Source organism: Podarcis gaigeae (genome assembly GCF_964106915.1).
Source record: "Podarcis gaigeae genome assembly, chromosome: 7".
Lineage (NCBI taxonomy): Eukaryota > Metazoa > Chordata > Lepidosauria > Squamata > Lacertidae > Podarcis > Podarcis gaigeae.
The window spans coordinates 33,590,415-33,613,971 of NC_139683.1; the positions used below are offsets into that span (position 1 = coordinate 33,590,415).

The 23,557-nt window shown below is 41.7% G+C and overlaps 1 protein-coding gene across 2 annotated transcripts; it reads right to left on the minus strand.

The window, feature by feature from the left end:
• Positions 1-1,170: 1,170 nt before the first annotated feature.
• On the minus strand, positions 1,171-23,123 carry XKR9 (XK related 9). Of its 2 annotated transcripts, none has more exons than XM_083747940.1 (5): positions 22,786-23,123; positions 16,929-17,034; positions 14,154-14,666; positions 6,687-6,910; positions 1,171-4,976 (listed from the first exon to the last, which is right to left on the minus strand). In XM_083747940.1, exons 3-5 carry the CDS (start codon positions 14,411-14,413, stop codon positions 4,315-4,317), a joined length of 1,146 nt encoding a protein of 381 aa, XP_083604066.1. In that variant the 5' UTR covers positions 14,414-14,666; positions 16,929-17,034; positions 22,786-23,123; the 3' UTR covers positions 1,171-4,314. The 2 variants fall into 2 exon arrangements, with proteins under 2 accessions (XP_083604066.1, XP_083604067.1); XM_083747941.1 differs by lacking the exon at positions 22,786-23,123 and having other exon boundaries at positions 1,171-4,435; positions 4,791-4,976; positions 16,929-17,229.
• Between the last annotated feature and the right edge of the window lie 434 nt (positions 23,124-23,557).

A 23,557-nucleotide genomic window follows, 5' to 3' on the forward strand; every position in this document is an offset into this window, starting at 1 on the left:
ATTTAAATAAACTCAGTAATTAAGGTGAAATCTCCTTCCAGTTAATTACATTTATCCTTTATGTCTTATGTTCCTACTTACCTACAGATTGCTCAGTAAATAATTTATGTTGAAAAGATAGATTTATATTTTCATGCCAGAGTGGTGGGGGGGCCCACCCTGGATTTTCAGTATAAGTCTTGGAGAGAGGGGGAGAGATACATATAGTATCAGTAACCAGCATACAGCAGAACTCAACACTCCAAAGGTTGAAAGTGAACTTTAGTCCTCCAGTGATCACCCTCAAGTACTTAGTCTTCATAAATTTCCCCCGTTTATAGAGTGTTTTTGATGGCAGACAATTCTTTGCTGAAAGTTAAGTGCTCTTTTATATGAACATATAAAGCAGGCTTTGGTTTGAATGAGTACATTATTTTGACAAATGTTTATTGGAAAGCCAATTACAGCTTCATAAATCAGGGCTCTCTGTGGCACATCAGGCAAGCTTGCCAGTGCCACCAGATGCCGCAGCTGAGACCAGCAGAGTAATTAAAATAATTTGGTGGGATCCTGCCCCCTCATCCACAGCACTGACAGTAGTCAAAACAGGAAGAAATTGTTTATTATCTTTCATTTAACTTATTAAAATACTTGTTGCAAGATGTCATGGCTATACTGGGGGGTGGGGGTGGATGTGGCGGGTAACATTTGCTTTCAATTTGCAGTTAGATTAAAATGACAAGGTCAAGCACAATCCATGGTCTGACTGGCAGCTGGATTTTAAGGGCTGCCCAGAATAGAAAGCGGAAGTGTGCCTGAGCATCTGTAATAGATTGGAATCCAAAGAGGCCTTTACCATTTTATTTTCGAGGTGGCCGTTTTTAATTTGAAATATCACCCTTAATGATATGCACATTTACATGATTCTGCTTGACCTCAGATACACTGGTACTGATTTAGACACATTCAGTTGACACGAGGCTTAAGCACATCTGAGTCATTCGAGTTTTATAGCCTATGGGTTTATTCTAGGCAATGTTTACAGGAAACGCTATCATTACATTTTGCTGTAATTCTGTAGTTACTCATTCCTGTTTCTTACAAAGAAGCCCTCATGTGGTGAAATCAAGATATAACATGACGGAAGGACTGTCCTGCAAGATGGGTGGAGAGAGAGACTGGAATCATGCATGCATTTTTAAGTACTTTAATCAATGTTCAGGAATCTCCACTGCAACAGTTAATGAGCGTTGCTACTATGTATTCCCACTTCTCCATGAAACTGATTAGGTAAAAAGATTGTCATTGTCACAGCTGCTGGTTGTACCTGAGCTGCTGACGTGTTAAAGAAGAAAACAATTGCAGCAGTGAGTTTCTCTTACCTTGTAAGCTTCATGGAAGAACAAAGAGTGAAGAGAACGGTCATACTGTAGAAGGCCAGATTTGTAGAAAAGGAAGAGTAATTTGATAAGGAGGGCATGCCAGTCAATAACAACACTTGCAAACAGGGAGATGGTGTTATAGGAAAAGCTGCAGGAAAATGGTGAGTGGAAGATAAAAAATGTGCTTCGGACAGACCACAGCTGTTCACAGGTAACAGAAAGTGCAAGAAGGTTATGATGCAACTCTACCTTTCAATGCCACTATTAATGGATTAAAAAGCCTGATACAAGACTATTTTGAACTGCATTGCTATTTTTCACATAAACACAAGAATAGGAGAGAGGTTCAATAGTGTATTATGCAGCATGTGCAAAAAAGGATAGCCATATCTTTATAAATGTTGTGCTGGGGCCAGTTCACTCCATAACTTCCATTCTCTTTGAAATAAGGCCAGCAAATACGGTGCCTTCTATATGTTGTCGGATCCTGACCTTTGCCAGGTTGGTTGGGCCTGCTGGAAGGTGCAGTACAACATCTGGAGGACACAAAGTGGGCTGCTCCTCCTCTAAAACCTACCACCAGCTATTGTTAGATGCCAATAGTATTACTGAGGGCATTTCCACACAAAGCACTTTGCAGACATTTGGCACCTGAAGCAGAAAACTAATCATCCACTAACCACAAGCTCATGGCAGTAGCAGTCTCTGGCTGCATAGGCAGCAAACATTTTAAGCACGACTTACCACAAAGAATCCTAGCTTACCCCTCACAGAGCTACAATTCCCTGCACCGTTAACAAACTACACTTCCTAGGATTATTTGGAGAAGTTATACAGTTTAAGGTATGCAGACTTAGTCCCTGCCTAGCAGAAACAGCATAGAGACAGAGCTACTCTTATATAACAAGTTATGGTAGCTCTTAATCCTTCCAACAAGAAGTACCTCCTTAAGAGACACTTCCTGATTCTGTGGTTCTGTCATGAATCAAAACAATAAGTGGAACAGCCCTTTGGATTTTGCCCTTACAAAGAGCTTCCTGGTCAAGCTGTATAAAGCATTCCCCCTTTGTTGTATAACATACCGTTCATAGCACCTGTGGCTTTTTCTTTCCAGTGGGGTGAAAGTCAAACATCACATGTGAGCATGTGAATTCCATTTGCTGAACTAACGTAGCCTTTCGTCAGTTTCACATGCTTATAAGATGCATATTGAAGGAATTGCAGAGAAATGTACCTTGAGTGGGACATTTCCCTGTAAAGAGTATATAGAAAGTCACCCCAAAATAACAAAACAGAAAGCCAAACCAAATACAACACATAAAATAAAATAAAATGATATACGGTACTAGAGATACAAAGGCTCATTATACCATAATTGAAAATTGCTTTGTACAAACAATAATTCCAGCCAGGAAATGCCAGCCTGCCATGAACATGACATTTCACAGAAAAGTAATGGAAGGCTCAAGCTGTTCACATATTCACAGATCAAAACTAGCATCACAAATTGTGATGTATTATAAGGGCATAAGAAACCATTGAACATCCTGGATTACTAATTCACTCTCTAGATCATTCTGAATCAGCTGCAATCTTCAGGCGAAACACACTGTAGAAAACATTTCTGCAATCAAGTCTTGGCATTAAAAGGCATGAATGAAGTTGTCAAGACCAAACTGAAAGAAAGGTTGCATTTTCCCCTCCAGATGAAGTCACTGAAAGGATTTCGTTATAGTTCCTACCTGAATGACAAGGAGCAAAGCAAGCCTGCAAGTCTAATAAACTTGGGAGCCTTCCAAATGTATTTTATTGTTCATTCTTGATTTGGGCTCATTATGATATTGGCGTACTAGTTGTATGTGATCACACTTTCAATTCTGCCAAAGTTTCAGGGTCCTTTGTTTCCAATCAGCGCATGTCCTGCAGCTTCCTGCTGAAATCCTCTAACTTTTCATATGCCACAATTGTTCTGGGTTATCTTTCAACTGATGTTGTATTATATGCAAGAAGACTCACCCAGACAGAAATAATGTGGAAACATTGGGGAAGCATCATGTTGTTGTTGTTTAGTCGTTTAGTCGTGTCCGACTCTTCGTGACCCCATGGACCAAAGCATGCCAGGCACTCCTGTCTTCCACGGCCTCCTGCAGTTTGGTCAAACTCAAGCTGGTAGCTTCAAGAACACTGTCCAACCATCTCGTCCTCTGTCGCCCCCTTCTCCTTGTGCCCTCCATCTTTCCCAACATCAGGGTCTTTTCCAGGGAGTCTTCTCTTCTCATGAGGTGGCCAAAGTATTGGAGCCTCAGCTTCAGGATCTGTCCTTCCAGTGAACACTCAGGGCTGATTTCCTTAAGAATGGATAGGTTTGATCTTCTTGCAGTCCATGGGACTCTCAAGAGTCTCCTCCAGCACCATAATTCAAAAGTATCAATTCTTCAGCGATCAGCCTTCTTTATGGTCCAGCTCTCACTTCCATACATCACTACTGGGAAAATAAAACATGATGGCCCAGTATAAATTGCCCTCCAATGCACTATTACTGCATCAGTGACTTTTTGCACTGAGGGAATTATAGAATCATAGAACTGGAAGATATCCCAAGGGTAATCTAGTTCATCCCCTTGCAATTCAGGAATCTCAACTAGATCACACATATGAAATGGCCATCCAACCTCTATTTAAAAACCTCCAAGGAAGGAGAAACCACCTCCTCTCGTGGGAGTCTGTTCCACTGTCAAACAGCTCTTACTATCAGGAAATCATTCCTGATGTTTAGTCGAAATCTCCATTCTTGTAACTTGAAGCCACTAGTTCAGATCCTAGCCTCTGGAACTAGAGAAAACAAGCTTGCTCCATCCTCCATGTGGCAGTCCTTTAGATATTTGAAGATGGCTATCATATCTTATTAAATAAAAAGAAGCATAGCAGCTGCAACAGATAATTGTCATGAGATTTATTGCATCAGGAATCCCCTCATTCTACAGTTTTCTGTTCTTTCACTTCCTGGTTCATCAACTACATCTTGTGTGTAATAAATTTCTGGTCCATCAACTACATCTTGTGTGTAAAAATTCCTAGGATGAAAATATGCATAATATGAAATAAGAAAAATAATGCCCAATATTAGGGTGATAATGACCACCATGATTACAGATAACAAATATATTTTCCCATTAAACACTGATTTGCAGGACATGCAAACATACACTATTGTTGCAGTTATAAACCCCCGAGCAGTATAATAAACAATCAGAGGTATTTTGGTCTTTTCTCCCTTGACATTAAAAAAGGTAAAAATAAGAATGATTCCCACAATAGTCCTGTAGACAATTTCTGGTCCTTTAGATATACAAAATGTTGTGTGTTGCTTTAGGACCCAACATATACTCAAAAGCCAAAGAAACACAAGTAGAACGAGAGACGTTATACTTAGTATGGTGACCAGAGCGATGCAGAGTATCCAAGAAGTCAAAGTCAACAGTTTATAGAAAAGATATATTAATTTGGAAAATATCCCTGGAAAGTTTTTTTTCTCAGGCAGGGATTTTCGTAACGCTATCTGATAATCCACAGTTGCACAGGAGATGCCGCAGAAAGACATTGCAATGGTTACATCTAAATAAAAGGAAATAAAAGTTGTTAGCCCTGTTAGAAAAAGAAGAGTTTTTTCTATTCAATAATATTCATACAAAAATGGCACAAGAGTCTGAACTAGATAGACAGAGAGACATACTCTTAGAAGCTATGGAAATTAGATATACAGTGGACGCTTGGGTTGCGAACGTGATCCGTGCAGGATGCACATTCGCAACCCGCAGCGTTCGCAACCTGCAGCTGCACATCTGCGCATGCACGAGTTGCGATTTGGCACTTCTGTGCATGCGCGACTGCTGAAACCCAGAAGTAACCTGTTCCAGTACTTCCAGGTTTCGGCGGTCCGTAACCCGAAAAAATGCAGCCTGAAGCATCTGTAACCCAAGGTATGACTGCACTAACTACTGGGAAGCTTTTGGTCAAATAACTGGCTGGTGGTGAATTCATATCAATTCGGCCTGTCCCATCCCATAACTTGTTTTCCTTCACTACCCTACGAAAGCTGCCAGATCCCAGAGGAAAGATATCAACAGAAATCACAAGTAGGATGCAGGGCTTTTTTTCAGCCAGAACTCACCTGAACTCAGTTCCGGCACCTCTCAGGTGGGCACCTTTGCCATTATAAGAGAACAAGGGAGGTGTTCATGGAGGGTTCCGGCACCTCCTTTTCTAGAAAAAATAGCACTAAGTGGGAGAATATCTCTTCTATGTAGTTCATGAAGGTGCAGCTGACCTGGCAGGTTCTCAGCAGTAGACAAAATGGCCCCTTGGCTCTCTACCCACTGTCCCAACTACTCTGCCTGATTATTCCCTCCCTAATGAATGCACACAGCCACTTTGGCCTCCAGGCTCTTCATGAGGTTTTACCAAAGTCCTCCTTTTTCCTTAGCTCCTTCTTTGAGAGCATCAGAAGAGCACTGCTGGATTAGACCAAAGGCCTATCTCAGGAGTGGAGAACCTTTCTCAGCCTGATGGCATTCCTGCCTAGTGGGCAACCTTCCAGGGGCCACATGCCAAAACTAGGTGGCACAATGGGTGTGACTGTTAACTTTGTGCAATAGGTTAGAAGTCCGTCCACCAAAGGGCCAAGAGGGATGCATATCATCTATGCACCCATCTTTCTATGCTGGCAAGCAGAAGCCTTTATAGAAACATCCTAGACAGTCAAAAAATAAAAAATAAAAAATGGGAGGATGGTTTGAGGGAAGGCCAGTGATTGGTATGGCTTGGGAAAGGTGTAAATAAGAGAGTACTGAGGTGTGAAAGATTTTGTGCTATGAATGGGTAGAGGAGGAAGGGAAAGAGAGAGTGAGAGGTACAAGGGAAGACAAGAAACAAAGTAGAGCCGGGAGCAGTGGACTAAGAAGCAGAAAAGAGAGGAAGCAATGAGTGATCTAGAGGGGAAATGGAAGAAATATGGAGACATAAATAGATTTAAAGACACTCCAACCATGGAGTTGGGTGAATGGGCAACAGCATGGCAAACATTATTTAATGCGAGTCTAAAGTAATGTACCGGTACATTGAGACAAAAAACAATAATCAAATGCCACATAAACAACAGCGAGGAATGAACTGGTGGTGACTGATCTCTGTCTTAAGGCACAGAAGGTGCATTTCATATGTACTGAAGCAGTTCTCTGAGCAGTTTAAATGTTTGTGAATATTCTGTGCCATCACATGTTCCACACACTGTTAGGAGATGGCTTCCATCACCACAAGCAGACTTACACTGACTGGGGGTAGAACTGTCAGATGTCATCAGGATATAGATCTGAAGAATGAGCTGGGGCGTGCTCTCCAGAAATGCCCTAAATAGTCTGAGCATACTTATATCAGTCATTGCACAAATGGCACTCTTGTGAATGGGGCTCGTGCACCCATCAATCAATCCATCTTCCAAGTTGTTTGTTTTAAATGCTGCCTGGTAGCCACATTTCAGCGCGGCCCAGTACCTGCAATGGAGAAAGGCACAGTCGGGCATTTTGTAAGATTTAGGGCCATGTGCACAATTGGTTTATCATCCCTTTCCTTCACATTGAGACCCATTCACACAAAGGGAGTGCGAGAAACTCAACCTCTAAGAAGCATCTACCGTATTTTTTGCTCTATAAGATGCACCAGACCATAAGACGCACCTAGTTTTTGGAGAAGGAAAACAAGAAAAAAAATATTCTAAATCCCAGAAACCAAAACAGCAAGAGGGATCTGGCTTCTGGGATAGCCTCTTGCTGTTCTGTCTTCTGGGATAGCCGTGTGAAGCCTCTTCAGGGCAGCAGGATGAAGGCTCCCCCTGCCCAGAAGAGGCTGCGCGCGGCTAAGCTGCCCTCTGTCCCTTCCCCCACCTCCTGCAAAAACCAACCAAGAGCTGGGCACTCTTTAAAGGGAGCGCGGCTCTTGGGGGCTTTTCTGGGAGATGGGGGAAGGGACAGAGCTGTGCGCTCTGTCCCTTACCCCACCTCCCACAAAAGCCGCTTCGCGCGGCTAAGCCAGAAGCTAGAACAGCGAGAGGGAGCGCTGCTCCCTCTCGCTGTTCTGGCTTCTGGGATAGCCGCGCAGCCTGCATTTGCTCCATAAGATGCACACACATTTCCCCTTACTTTTAAGGAGAAAAGTGTGTCTTATAGAGTGAAAAATACAGTAAATGAAACACAAAATTAGCGGGGAAGTTCTGAAAGAAAATGTTGGCATGGTGACAGATCCCATAGAAACTATTGCTCCCACTTCCCTCTTTCCATTTTATTTTCCCTCTTTTTTCAGAATCTCCCCCCCCCCCAACTTAATACAAAAATATGGGAGGATATGGCCCCATCTGCACTATACATTTAAAGCAGTATTGTATCACTTTAAATGGCCATGGCTTTGCCCCAAAGAATCCTGGGAACTGTAGTTTGTTAAAGGTGGTGAGAATCATAGAAGCGTAGGGCTGGAAGGGACCCTGAGGGTCACGTAATCCAACCCCCTGCAATGCAGGAAATGCAAGGTAACCCAACGCAATGTGAAACCATACCGGACCCTGCTTAGCTTTTTGCAAATGGGCTAGCTGCTTTACCAGAGTTCTGGGGAATAAGGATTGGTTGTAAAACCACTCTGAGAATTATAGCTCTGGGAGGAGAACAGGAATCTCAGCACCTTGAACAAACTACAGTAGTTCCTAGGATTCCTTGGAGAAAGCCTTGACTGTTTAGAGTGGTATGATACTGCTTTCAATATATAATGCAGATAGGGCCCATGATGCACATGCTAAGCTTTTCTCTGCTGATGGCAACTTTATTTCCTATAACAAGAGCGCCATCCTAGATAGGATAAATGACTTGCTGAGGACTTTTCAGAGCTCTATAAAAAGCTGTGTGTCCCCCCTCCCCTGTGGAAACAAACCCTTATCTGTTTATTTAGAATTATTGCCTGCTTTCCATTTTAAAGAAAAAATCCAATGTAGCTTGCAATAATATTAAAGTAACGGTATTTGGGAGTTTAAAACTTATATCAGAAAATTTTATATTCAGTCCCTGCTTCTACAATCCTATTGGTAACAGCACATTCCACCTGTGCTTTTCTTTTATATATATAGTAAAGCCACTTTTATATATATAGTAAAGCCTTGAATTCCTGTGCTATCCTTACAAGGAATGCCAAAGGCGGCTTAAGTCTTCAGTTTGCTTACCTGAAAGTAAACTCCATTGAATTCAACAGGACCTACTTTTGAGCAGGCATGTTTGTTGGTTGGTTGGTTGGTTGGTTGGTTGGTTGGTTTTAAGAACCCTATTTATATACCACAATTCATAAAATGGATATCAGAGCTATTTACAACAGTGATACATAAATCCACATAAAAATTTACAATCAGAGATCAGCTAACTATTATGGAAAGATGTATTCTTAACTGCTTGCAGAAGCCTGGAGGAACTGAAATGTTTTCGGTAGACATTTGAAGGTTGTAACAGAAGGCACCTGCTGCTCAGTATAAATAGACATGCAAATTCTATTGTAATTCTTAGGGCACATGAATTTCTTGTGGTGACATGCATTTCATTGGTAGACAGTGGAAAATGAGGGGCTAATGCACGCTAATGTTTACTACTGCATTATATCTCAACTCCCACAGCCGTACACTGAATAATGTGTCCTTAAGGCTATGAAGTAATTTCCTATAAAATAAAACATAGATGGAAAACACACTAAACATTTCAGGGGGGGGTTAATTCATTGCCTCATGAAGAACGTTCGCTTCTCAAAATATTTCTATTTTCTTTTGGGAGATGCAGTTTTTATTCCCACTATCAAATCACAGCATACATCCTCTGGCAAGGAACACGTACATCACTGAAGAAAAGATGTTCGGCATTTGCCAAACTCGGAGAAACACTCTTGGGTGGAATCCATACACATACAGTGGTATCTCAGGTTAAGAACTTAATTCATTCCGGAGGTCCGTTCTTAACCTGAAACTGTTCTTAACCTGAGGTACCACTTTAGCTAATGGGGCCTCCCGCTGCTGTCACACCGCCACCGTGAGATTTCTGTTCTCATCCTGAAGCAAAGTTCTTAACCTGAGGTACTATTTCTGGGTTAGTGGAGTCTGTAACCTGAAGCGTCTGTAACCTAAAGCGTCTGTAACCCAAGATACCACTGTATTTGAAAAAAGGTATGAAAATGCTTTTTTTTAAAGTGTTTTTAAAAATAAATTGAATTTTCCATAAGGCTCACCATCCAGTGTCACATTGTATATTGCACTTCAAACATTTTATTTGCAGCTGTATAGCTGAGTCCTTGGTTTACGCAAGAATTACCGGTACGTTAACCCAATACCCAAGTTGCTGATTTGGACGCTTGTTTTCGAAACAGAGGTGTCTTCTCATTTGAGCACAAGGCACATTTTTGAGCAGATGCAAAGGTGTGTTTGCTCTGCATCTCAAATGTTTCACAAAGAAGCAACTGCAAGCAGAGATAAAAGGAAGATAGAAAGCCCCTCTTAAAACGTATTTTAACCAACCTCATTTTCTGCTGTTTCTCAAAATGACAGGGCACTTACTTGCTCCTCTTCAGTTTGTTGTTTTTAAAAGCTCTGCTTACAAGAACATATCCCAAGAAGTACCGATTGCCCCTGTGTGAACTTCTGAATAATGTTTTGAAGTTCACATGCTGGCAGTTTTGTGGCAAGCTCCAATGTACCCTGCAGAAATCTTGGGTAAATTTATACATAAATATCTTCCTGCAGAACAGCAATGGTGGCCCTCCATACCTGTGGCTCACCTCACAATGCTTTAGCTGAACACTGAAAACAACTTTCACCCCTTAAAATAGATTTTGGGGTGTCAGAATGTCCTCATTATTCTGATAATTATAGCGAAGATTAACCCAGGGGTAGAAGTTCCATGCACAGTGTGCCTGAATGGCTTAAAATATTTGACAATTGCACTGGATGTTTAATGAAACCTTACTGCAGGGGTCGGCAACCTAAGGCCCATGAGCCACTAGCGGCCAATGGGGGTCATTTAACCAGCCCATGAGCCACCCCCAAACCAAGCTGCCTACTTAGCGAGCCCCCACGTGCTGTGCTAAACCGGCCCAGCAACTCGCTTCCACGGTGCCGGAAATTGTGTCTGCGAAGATGCAGACACCAGAAATCATTTCTGCGCAGACGCAGATGCCAGAAATCGTGGGCGCATCCACGGAGGGATCTCCACTGGAGTAAACCGGTCCAGACAAGGTAAACCTTTCCGACCCCTGCCTTACTGTATGCATGGTTATGTAGTCCACAGGGCAGAGACACCCTATGTTTGTGATCAGGGGATGTCATCAATGACTGCCTTGCCCCACCTTCCAGCCCCTAGAAGCAGTAGCAGCTGGTGGTGTGGGCAGAGTTGCGATACTGACCTAACTTCCCAAAGCCACATATCACTGCCAGTTGCTTAGAGGTGAAGGGCAAGACAGCAGGGACAGTTTCCTCCTTTTTTAGTTTCCTCCTTTTTTAGTTCTCTATCACCATGTGACCTCATCAAAATAGGACGTGCCTGAGTTTGCTCACTAGGAGCTCAGACCATGAGCTATTTTATTATATTTTGTATCCTAAGATTATTGCCTGTGTTTACTTGCTGCTGCATGGATAAATACATGAACTTGACCTTTTGAACTTTGTAAGTACAGTGGTACCTGGGGTTAAGAACTTAATTCGTTCTGGAGGTCCATTCTTAACCTGAAACTGTTCTTGACCTGAGGTACCACTTTAGCTAATGGGGCCTCCCGCTGCCGCCACACCGCCACCGCGAGATTTCTGTTCTTATCCTGAAGCAATGTTCTTACCCCGAGATACTATTTCTGGGTTAGCGGAGTCTGTAACCTGAAGCATCTGTAACCTGAGGTACCACTGTAAAGCATTTTAAAACTTACTCAGGACAGGATACATTTAAAAGGTTTGACTGCCTATATCCCCAGGCTATTCTGCTGCTTTCTTTTGTGACTTGAAAACTCTGCTGGGAACTGTCTCTTACTGGATAATATGTTTAATCTGCACTTTGGATCTAGGGATCCAGCAAGTTTTTAATTAATTATCACATATGGGTGATCTATATCTATTCCCCCCCCCCAAAAAAAAATAAATCTGTGGCCCTCCAAATGTTGCTAGACTACACCTAGCAATGTGTGGAGGGGAGATTATTTGATTGTTCTTTTTTATTGTGTATTTTGTGTTTTTATATTGTGACTTTATGTTGTGAACTGCCCTGAGACCTGCAGGTATAGGGCAGAATACAAATTTAATAAATAATAATAATAATTAATAGACTACAACACCCATTTTCCCTTATCATTGATCATGCTGGCTGAGGCAGATGGAAGTTAAATTGTATCTGGAGGGCTGAACCATAGGATTTAATAACTATGCACAGATGCAAGGACTCCCTTCCTGCTCTTTCTGAGGCATTGCTAGCAACTCTTGAACTGGGTAGCAAAAGTACTTTGAATGGGCAAATGGCTAGGCATAGGCTCTTGAGCAGGTTACTTGTAACACATGAGATGATGGTGCCATTTTTCTCTAAAGGAGGGTATGCATTCCATTCAGGGATGTTGCCCTCTAAAGAAGGGTGCATATTCCTTTCATGGAAGTTTATTGCTGCCCTTAAGATTCATGAGCAGTTTTGGAATAACAAACTAAAAATCCAAGACCTGCTCCCTGTTCCTTCGGGAATGCCTGCAGCATTGACAGAAACTGTAGGGATCCCATTCATGACTTTGAGTTTAATATGTAAAAACAAGCAACAAAATTTCTATACAGAACTGCTTTCTTGTGTGGTGCTGATGACACACATTTATATTTCTGAATGACAAAAGCCCTGCAGTATTCTCAGTTTATAAAACAATCAGAAACGCAAACATCTGGTTCTTGTATCCTAGACTGAGGCATCTGTGTAGCCCAGTATTTTCCAAAAAACCTGCTTGAGTAAATCAATCTGTTCCTCACACACACACACTCATACACCTAAGCTTGTGGTTGTCCAAGCTGTGTGTTGGGGCAAGCTCGCAGCTTTATGTGAAACCTCCCCGGTTCACAACTGAGAAGCTTGATAAGGTGTGAGGTGACCTTTGGACGCCTGGCAAGGATTCTCACAAAGTAAAGTGCTTACTGAATATCACTTGGCATTTACCTAGGGAGAAATTGTTGGGTTATGTTTAGCTTCTGCTTCTTGACAGACATATGACCTGCTCTTGGGCCTTGTATTAATGCCAAATTAAATACATTAACCGCTTTTTTAAAAAAAAGTTTTACTAATATATGTTTGGATTGGATGGGGAAAATATTAAATAGAAATAAAGAGCAATTTTTTTGAAAAAAATGCTTCATATTCTACAAATAGCACATTATTTTGAAGATCTGAAAGACACGATGTTATGGAAGGAAAAGTATTGTACAAATGCCTGGCCTGTTAGACTGTTTGCTCCACAATGCTTTTTACATTGCAAATGATAAAAGAGTATCATTCTCTCCTTTGCCACCGCCACCATCCAACAAACATGTTAGGAATTTGAAGTCTACTCAGTACTACTGCTCACCCTGACCTGCTTACTGAAAGGTAGAAAGTGGGCAGGGAGGTTGGCATGGTGCAAATGCACCAGTAGGAGGGTTAGATTGGCTCTGCTGGTGCATTAGCAGTGCACCACCCTTGCCACTGCCCTTCTCCATCTATCTCCTGGTATGCAACAGCAATGCAACCAACCAGAGGTCAGGCGAGTGGCGGCACCACATCATCCCCTACTGAGTTGTTATTATTATTAATAGGTTGTTTGATATTGCACATTCCATTTCCATAGTGGTCACTTGCTTGCCACTTGTACAAACTGCACTCATCTTGATGGAGCATATAGTGGGAAAGATAGCAAATGTATGGTTCTTTTGTTCTAGTCGCCTTCTTAAGATGACGAAGAAACATTTTAGTGGCAAGTACAGAAAGCAAGCATCCTTAGCACTTCCAACATCCACAGCCTGGAACAGAGGAAAAGTTAATTTGTCTAATAGTTCCTTTGGCTAAAATGACTGTGAGAAACGTAATTAGTTAAGAACATTTTAAATCACACAAGTTCTCATGACAGTCATTAAAGGAATCTTGGCAAAGCAACTAATACACTGTCACTTGGATGCTATGTACATAGATGCTCCTTTGTCGGTGTTTGACATCCTTAGTTATTGGGGGGGATGAAAGAATATTAAACAAAAATAAAAGAACAACAGGAATTTTGGTAGTCTCCAAACTGTTGTTGTTTTGGGGTGGGGTTTGATCACGTACCAGCAAATTCATGTGTACATCACTCCACATCCCTGCCTCTCCTTCCTAACTGTCACTCTTTAGGATAAAGCAACTCAGCAAATGGCAACTAGGCAACCCACTCTACTTATCTTACACCAGGGGTGTCAACTTGAATAAAACATGGAGGAGGGCAGGTAAGCCCTGCCCCACATAATCACATGACGCAGTGCAAGAACACCATTTGAATGGCAGTGACCATCAACTTTGGGGAGGCTGGCCCCCTCAAATATTTTATTGGGAGGGTGAAGACCCCTAGGAGTTGGCTCCTATGCCTCACACCCCTGCACACATTTGAAATTTTGAAAATTTAACCAGTCACCATCATCATCTTCCCCGTTAAAAGTCATCTAGGACATTACAAGCATAGCTAGTTGTATGTTCTATGTTTTATATTTACCTTGTAAATATTCCAGCTTGTAAGAGATGTACTGAAGAAATCCAACTCAGCTTGTGAGTGCCATCATCTTTAAACCAAGTGTAACTGAAATACTGGACAACTAGTGATGAAAGAAGCCCTGTGGCCAATGTCAAGGCACACCAGAGATACTGTCCCTCATGGAAATATTTGTTTGCTACCCAGAGATCTGCTCCAATATCCGCGACATAAACCACAATTCCAAGAACCATCGTAGCAAACTCTTGCTTTGTATATCTCATTGTCTTGATGGATCATTTCATCTCAGGTCAGAAGCAAAATATGTCATTTCTCAGTGCATCACATACTAAGAAAATATGTGAGCGTATTTCTCCTTGGAGAAATTGGGGTGTGTATTTGTTGAAGTGGCAAATTGAATCAAAAACCACAGATATTCGGATAGATTAGCTCTGCTTCAGTACTAAATATTCATTTGCGTACATATCCATATGCACAGTGAATGGTATTGGTGAAGCTGATTCCTTCTGATAAGTCCTGAAAAGAATAAATGGATAGGTAACTAGCTGAATCAGAAGAGTGTAAAAACAGCAGCATAAATAATGATTACAGCAGCAGAATTACCGATGAAAGAAGAACGGAGGATGAAATTGATGGACTATGCAGAATTAGATAAACTAACAGGAAGGATTCGAAACCTGCGGGATCAGAGCTTCTCAGAAGACTGGAATAAATTTACGGACTATTTGAAAAGTAATCATGATGGACAGTTTATGCTAGTAGGTTTGCAAGAAGTTTTGTAAGGTGAATTATTTGAAATATTGCAAAAAAGACAATGAGGAGAATTATTCGTTAAAGGTAAAGGTAAAGGTACCCCTGCCCGTACGGGCCAGTCGTGTCCGACTCTAGGGTTGTGCGCCCATCTCACTTAAGAGGCCGGGGGCCAGCGCTGTCCGGAGACACTTCCAGGTCACGTGGCCAGTGTGACAAGCTGCATCTGGCAAGCCAGCGCAGCACACGGAACGCCGTTTACCTTCCCGCTAGTAAGCGGTCCCTATTTATCTACTTGCACCCGGGGGTGCTTTCGAACTGCTAGGTTAGCAAGCGCTGGGACTGAGCAATGGGAGCGCACCCCGCCGCAGGGATTCGAACCGCTGACCTGACGATCGGCAAGTCCTAGGCGCTGAGGTTTTACCCACAGCACCACCCGCGTCTCGTTAAAGATAATTAAAGGTAATATGAAATTAAGAAATGTATAATAAGTGATAAGAATGGAAAATCATCAGAGGTGTTGACGGAAGTCCAAAAAATATTGTATAAGATGTGAAGTTCTGTTGTATGAATGTTAATTAATATGTTAAAAACTAATAAAAATGTGTGTGTGTGTGTGTGTGTGCGTGCGTGCATGTAACGATTACAGCAGCAACAAATGCAATGCAATCCTATGCATGTTTTGCTGTGTTCAATGAGATAACTGTGCATAGGATTGCAGCCCTAAACTACTAATCAGATAGATTAATCCATAAAAGCCTTTCCAATTGATTTAAAAGAAATTAAGAAATTAAAAGAAATTAATAAGGAATTCATTTGTTGTTGTTTTTTAAGTTGTTTGTTTTTAATATAGGTATGTCAAAAAAGTAAAGATGAAAGGCAGCATTTTAGGACAGACACTCCCTGTTCTCTCTCAGGTGATGGGGATGGAAGAAGACACATCTGAAAACAAAGTATTCTATCCAATGCTGTGCCAGCAGAGTTCTGCTGGTGTAACAGGACTTCTACTTCCTCTCCTCCCCCTTTCTGCTTCTATGGCATGTTTGCCTTGTACTTTGCACTCGATCTTTGGTACATTTGTCAGAACGATTGGCCGCTCTTTTCCGAAGCATTTCACTTAATTTAACTCTTGAGACCCTTTCCAGGGGGAAATCCTTTCCTGCTCAGCAATGTGTCGTTTTTATGGCTCATTGGTAGTGATAGCCATACGGAGCAATACCCATTACATTTTAAAAGGGTGAAAGGCTGGCGTTGTGGGACGGCACAAGAGATGGTAAGATGTTTGTGGCTGCAGACAATTGCTGTCTGTGTGGTTCAGGGGCAAACAATTGTTTAATCTCTTCAAAGAGACATAGCCAGTTCCTTCAGGCACTTGTGCAGTGCTAACCTTTTCTACTCAGAAGTAAGCCTAATATAATTCAAGGAGCCTTACTCCCAGATAAGTGGGGTTATGATTGCAACCTTATCAGAGGGGCAATTTGACCCTAGGGCATTTTGAAAGCGACCCACAAGTGTGTGTGTTTGTGTTTGTGTGTGTGTTTATGTGGAACAGAAAGTGGGAATTGGGAATTTCGAAACTGAATGTGTTTTATTTCTACCCAATGTAAGTTTGACATAAGCATGACAGAAATGCAGAGAATGAAACAAACTGAAAATGCCTTCAGTGTCAATTTTTCATTTCCCACCTACAGTAACATCTTCAACAATGTGGAGAGCATTTACTGAGAATCAACATGAAGAAACATATCCCTTATTATTCCATACCCAAAAAAATCCCTCTAGTTTTTCTTCCAAGATCTAGGGAAACATTTGATAGACTGCTTGACAGCATGAGTTAACCATAACGGAACAGTTCTGGAACCCACAGTAATACTTGTTTGTTTCCCTGCCGTATAACCACTGAAGTAAACAAGACACATCTACTTTGGTTGGCTTCTGGATTGTCATTCTAAGTCTGTAGATGATGTAGAATATGATCACCTAGATTTTTTAACTACAGGCAACACCCCTCTCATTAAGAAGACTTACCTTAAAACTTTCCAGATAAATAAACATTCCAGTAGCAAATCCATAGTCAGAGAGGTGCCTTGAAAGTCTGGATGTTTTACACTGTTGAACTGTGATACTTTGCAATCTGCAACCAGGAAAAGGTAAAGGGTGTGGGATAGAATGAAAACTGAAACGCCCGTCTCCTCTGGGCCATGTGATTCGATTAATAATACTCTAGCTACGTGGACTGTCATTGCTTTGACTGAGTCAACCTTTTAAAAAAATATAAAAAAATCATTTTTTTTAAATAATCTGTGACCACTTTCCTAAATCCATGCAAGATATAAAAATGAATCCTTTGTTTGGCTGCTTTGTTCCACATGTATTTAATGGTGATGACAAGTTGTACCTGCAACAAAGTGTTGCTATGTAGAATCCTCTCTCTTCAGGATTCTGGTCACTCCATTCAATTCCATTTCCCTTCCCCATATCCCCCACTCCAAGAGTAGATCAGCATCCCATAACTACTGAGCGTGCTTAATTCTCCTTATTGGATAGTTTTAGGTTCCCCGCCCACTCCTGCTTAAGAGTTTTTCATTTATATATATATATATATATTTTGTACTTCTGCAAACCTCAGGGTTCCTTCTCAGTCTTCTCACTTGTGCATTGGTGGTCTGCATACATAATCAACAGAGCTCATAACCTGAACATCAGAGGCAGAGGGAATAAAAGAGTCTTGCAACAAAATGCTGCAGTATGGAATGCTCCTTTCCCATTTTTCCATCAACAATGAGCGGGTACACACTAAATCAGGCTTTCTCAAACTCGGCCCTCCAGATGTTTTGAGATGACAATTCCCATCATCCCTGACCACTGGTCCTGCTAGCTAGGGATCATGGGAGTTGTAAGCCAAAAACATCTGGAGGGCAGAGTTTGAGGAAGCCTGCACTAAAGGATAATGATAAGGAACTGTTTTAATCTATTTTGTGCTGAGAATACACTTCTCAGGTGCTTGCTGCTGCCATGTGTACATAGATTATGTTTTCTTAGGTCACCTCCTATTGACTTAGTGAAGTTTCAGGGCTGTGCCACTTGCCCTCTCCTATCAAACTTCTGGGATATCAAAAAAGACACAGGAAAAAATTAAGTAGAGGAGGGAAGCGTGCATGCACATGTGCAGCAAGCTTTCACATCAGTTCTGCCAATGCTTAGGAGGCGTGCATAGACTGATTGAGGGGAGTTGAGAACATTGATGCACACTGCTTCGTAAACATGCCCACCTGTATGTGCAGATAGAACAGATATTGACTCCTTCCTTAGGCAACATTATTGCGCAAGTATGTACATATATATAGCAAATGCCACCCTCCAACCTTCGCCCTCCACCTTCACTTTCCTTTTTTTTTTAATAATTCTTTATTGATTTTCCAATTTTATCGACACAGCAACACTAAACAATACATACAACAACAGACACACACAAAAAGAAAACATAGATCCAACTTTCTTAACCTCCTTTTCATAAGCCTCTTTCTCGGACTTCCCCATACCTTCCCCTTTTTGCATCCTAGTTTCACAATTTTTCAGCAACTCTTTTAACCAATTAAAATTTAAACTTATTCTCCTTTTCAATATCACATTAAATGAAAAAGAATAAATATAGCTGTAATTACATCTTCCTTTCCCTTCACACTTTAACACTCCTCAATTTTATAGTGATTTTTAAGATATACTTTAAACTTATTCCAATCTTCCTCCACAGTTTCTTTCTCCTGGTCGCGGATTCTGCCGGTCATTTCTGCCAGTCCCATAAAGTCAATCACTTTCGCATGCCATTCTTCCAGTGTGGGTAGCTCTTGTGTCTTCCAATACTTTGCTAGTAGAATCCTTGCTGCCGTTGTGGCGTACATAAAAAAGATCTTGTCCCTCCTTGGCACCAGTTGGCCCACCATACCCAAAATAAATGCCTCTGGTTTCTTATGAAAAGTACATTTAAGTACTTTCTTAATTTCATTATAAATCATTTCCCAGAAAGCTTTAATCTTCGGGCAGGTCCACCAAAGGTGAAAGAAGGTACCTTCAGTCTCATTACATTTCCAGCATTTATTATTGGGCAAATGATAAATCTTAGCAAGCTTGACTGGGGTCATGTACCACCTATAAATCATTTTCATAATGTTTTCTCTTAAAGCATTACAAGCCGTAAATTTTATACCTGTGGTCTACAACTGTTCCCAGTCAGCGAACATAATGTCATGTCCTAGGTCCTGTGCCCATCTAACCATTGCTGATTTAACAGTTTCATCAATTGTACTCCACTTCAACAGCAAGTTATACATCTTTGATAGGTTTTTAGTATTGGATTCTAACAATTCAGTTTCTAATTTCGATTTTTCCACCTGGAACCCAATTTTCCTGTCTTGTTTAAAGGCCTCCATTTCCTCCACCTTGGCCCTGTCCTGTCCTGCAGGCTGCTCCTAGGCAGACCTAGGGGAGAGATTGGTTAGGAGACCTTCTGCACAGCACCAGCATTTAGGGGCACCAGTCATTACTGTCTGAGCATCACTGGGTGTTGGGAGTCAAACAAAAACAACACACACAAAGAAATCTAGCCACACTAGATTTTTCCCTGTGATAGTGGGAGAAAGCTCTGCTGCTGTGCAATCTAAGAAAAGCTAACATATTACTTCTTGGGGGTCTCTCGTTCATTTTTCTCACATACGTCAATTTATCCCCCCAAAAAAACAAAGTAAACCATGTTCAGTATGTTTTGAATAAAAATACAGAACTGGGCTTTAAGCGAAAAAATCGGGAGAAAGGAATTTGACTTGAACCACTCTAGCTGAGCTGACAAAATTGCTAACACTTCAGAAATATCTCCAGGGTTTCAGCTGACAACTGTTTGCATGCAAAGGCGGGGGAAGTGTTCAACGTGTCTTAAAACAAATTACTACAATCTACTGTGTAGTTAAAAGGATGCTTCGGTCCTATGAATCTCAATGGGAGTTGAGTAACAGATCTTTGCTCAGGATTGTATGTGTAAATAAGCTCTGAAGGCTGTGTCCTGCTTTGAGAACGCACCATATTAGCTTCATCATCATTCTGCACCCATTTTGTTATGACAGAACTTGTAATTTACTTCAGATGGTGTTGGTACTGCCATCTACAGACCAAATATGACTTAGCAGCCTTTTAAAAAAAAAAGTCTACAATAGACACATCCAACTCCCAAAAGACTGAGTTGTTGTGCTTTTTGGGGGGAGGATTGCCTAAAATCAGTCCAGCACTGACAATCGCTGGACAATACAATTTATTCCCCATGCTCTGTGTTTAAGACACGGTGTGTGGATGTGCCAAAAATACAACTGGGCTATTACAAGCCCCTTTTGTGGATCAATATACCCCAATACTCCCAGAGCTACAATTTTCGGAGTTACCTGGTGTTGTAAGAAAAAAACTGCTCCCTTTCCCTTATGGGGTATCTAAGAGCCCGTATAGAGTCCTTATGTAAGTTCTCTATTGGTAGGAGAAAATAACAGAGGCCAGCCAGAGAATATTGAGAAACAAAGCAGCTAGTAAGCATGATCTTTATTAAACTGTTGCAACAGGGTCCCCCACTCCCCCCACACAAGGAGGGAGGAGAGGAAGCCAGAACTTTGGTGTGCAAGCTCTTATACAGACTTTTGAAATTGCCTCCCCTGTAGCTCAAGACCACCCCCCAAAACATCATGCATACATCACAGAAAGAGGTGGTCCCCAGCAGAAATTTGAGTGTGTTGCTTCTCTCCTGTCTGCCAGGATACCTGATAATGCCCTGATTGCCTTATCTGAGTAGCCTGGCCATTGCTCTGAGATGGTAAATACTTAGTTCCTGAATCTGTTATGCATATTGATAGTGTGCTCAGCTTAACAGATACTTGCCAGACTGTATTTACAGGGAGTGTAAGCCTCTACAGTCCAAAGACAACTGGAAAGCTTTTCCCATTTCCTTCATCCTTGCAGAGAAATATTCGAGGTCAATTTGGGAGAGTCAAAATGGCTTTAGGATTGTTCTCCTGTACTCCTGTATTTCAGACACATGGTTTATATACTTATGTTTGTGTTTGCCTTGTAGATCTATGAACATTTATTTAATATATATAAGACCTTAGAATTCATATAACACAGGGAAAAGGGATTCATAACCCACTCTGAAAATTGTAGCTCTGTGAGGGGAAGGGGGGTATATCCTAACAACTCTTAGCACGCATAACAAACAACAACTCCCAGAATTCTTTGGGAGATACCACTATTTAAACTGGTATCACAGCGTTTTAAATGTATGGGGTGGCTGTGGCCTATGTCAAAGCTAAAATATAATGTGGAAATGGACAGTTAGGGAAACATTGTGGAAATGGAATAAACTGCCATGTGAATATAACTGCGTCAGTTCTTTCCAGGTCTCCCAAGCAGGTCCACCAGTTTAGTTTCAGTTTTGGTATGAGTTGGCAGCAAGGCTTCATGTATAAAATAGGCATAAAATCAGGCCTAGAATGATGGAAGTTAAGGTGCTAAAAGAAATAACTGCTCTTGCAGTCTCTGAGCTTATTCCTGTAATCCTCTCCGCGCCCAACAATTTTGATTTCCAGTTGTTGTTGTTGTTGTCGTTTAGTCGTTTAGTCGTGTCTGACTCTTCGTGACCCCGTAGACCAGAGCACGCCAGGCACTTCTGTCTTCCACTGTCTCCCGCAGTTTAGTCAAACTCATGCTGGTAGCTTCGAGAACACTATCCAACCATCTTGTCCTCTGTCGTCCCCTTTTCCTTGTGCCCTCCATCTTTCCCAACATCAGGGTCTTTTCCAGGGAGTCTTCTCTTCTCATCAGGTGGCCAAAGTATTGGAGTCTCAGCTTCAGGATCTGTCCTTCCAATGAGCACTCAGGGCTGATTTCCTTAAGAACGGATAGGTTTGATCTTCTTGCAGTCCATGGTTCCAGTTACAGATAGGTAGCCATGTTGGTCTGCCATAGTCAAAACAAAAAAATTTCCTTCCAGTAGCACCTTCCTTCCAGGTATCTGAAGAAGTGTGCATGCACACGAAAGCTCATACCAAGAACTAACTTAGTTGGTCTTTAAGGTGCTACTGGAAGGAATTTTTTTTTGTTTTGCAGTCCATGGGACTCTCAAGATTTCCAGTTAGCCTGTGCTAATTTCTAGTCATGTGATTGAACAATAAGGGGGTTATATAAAGGCTGCTGGGATGCACAATCGTCAACCTGGTCCAGATCATTGCATGCCTCCATCAAGTCCTTGGAAAGCAATGCTCAACAACTCAGCAGTGACATTCCAAAAGCTGATTCAAGCTAAGTTCACACCTGCCATCAGCATGCACACAAGTGCTTCAGTCCATGTCTGTATATACACCATTCAGAGCACATTCAGAGAACATGTCTCTCCCTCTTCAAAGAAACCTGGGTGCTGTAATTTGTTATGGATGCTGGCAATTGGAGCTCTGTGAGAGCAGCAAGCTCCAGTTCCTAGGATTCTTCGGGGGAAGCCATGTGCTTTAAATGTATGGTGTACACACAGCCGAAGCAGAAGTTAGCATAGGCTGCCTGAAAATCATAAAGTGAGAGGGTAATGGAAGGAAGGCAACCCTTATTCAGGAGACAGAATCTTCCTGCCTTCTCATATCTAATCTTGTATCGGCTCATGAACCTGCCTGGACTTTAAGATCAGCAGCAGACGGTTTGTTCTCTGTTCCACCCACTCAGATAAATCTACACAAGAGACAAGGCTTTGTCAGTGATGACAGCCTGAATACATCATTCCCTGTTAGTGAAGATAATGGGGCTACTCTCGATGTTGGCCGGTAGCATTATTCATTACTTTTGTCAAGGGCAGCAAGCAGCTCACCACATGCACTTTGTGTTGCTTTCTTTATAACAGCCAAATGGGTTTTGTTATGTACTGATGTTCTCACCCTGGGGCAGCATGGGGATACTGTAGATAGTTATGCAAATGAAGGGTCGAAAGTGACATTCAGTGATTGGATAGTTTGTATGCAAATGAAGGATCGAAAAGTGACGTTCTGTGATTGGATAGTTTTAGAAAGTTGCAACAGTTACAATTGTTCTGGAGCTCTATATAAGCAGGCTGACTGAGCTCCTCAGTTAGTTCTGTTCCAGCTTACAAATAAAGAGCTGCTTTGGAAGAATCGCTGTGTCATCTGATATGTTCGCCCACAACTTAACAGGTTTTCTTCATTGTTGCTATCTGACTTGGGCCCCTAGGAGGTTGTTTGTTGGCTGGCTGGCTGGCTAGTTGGTTTGTTTATTACATTTATAGTCCTCCTTTCTTCAGTTGTGGAAGCTAAGGGAGCATAAATGTGGCTTCAGATGCTCACCCATCCAGACCCTGACTGACCCTGCTGGGACTTGTTTAGTCTTATTTTGCCGGTGTCATCAAGAGCAGCTTCGGTTCACAAAACAAAATGTGTGGCCTTTTCCAGCATCTCATTAGTGAAATACTGTACACTTCTGTTAATATTAAATCAGCTTTCAACCCTTTCCTAAGCATTCGTCGTTAGCAAAGTCCGTTGTTCACTCTGGAAAAGTTAATTTGTTCCTAGATTCAGAAACATTCCCAGGGCAAAACCTGCAATCAACAACAATGAAATAACAACGAG

Coding starts and splice junctions, on each gene's coding strand:
- XKR9 (XM_083747940.1), bottom strand. CDS start 14,413: ATGAGATATACAAAGCAAGAGTTTGCTACGATGGTTCTTGGAATTGTG. Junction 6,911..14,153: donor CAAGCTGGAATATTTACAAG/GTAAATATAAAA, acceptor TCTCCATTGCAG/GTACTGGGCCGCGCTGAAAT. Junction 4,977..6,686: donor CAGTTCTACCCCCAGTCAGT/GTAAGTCTGCTT, acceptor CCTTTTATTTAG/ATGTAACCATTGCAATGTCT.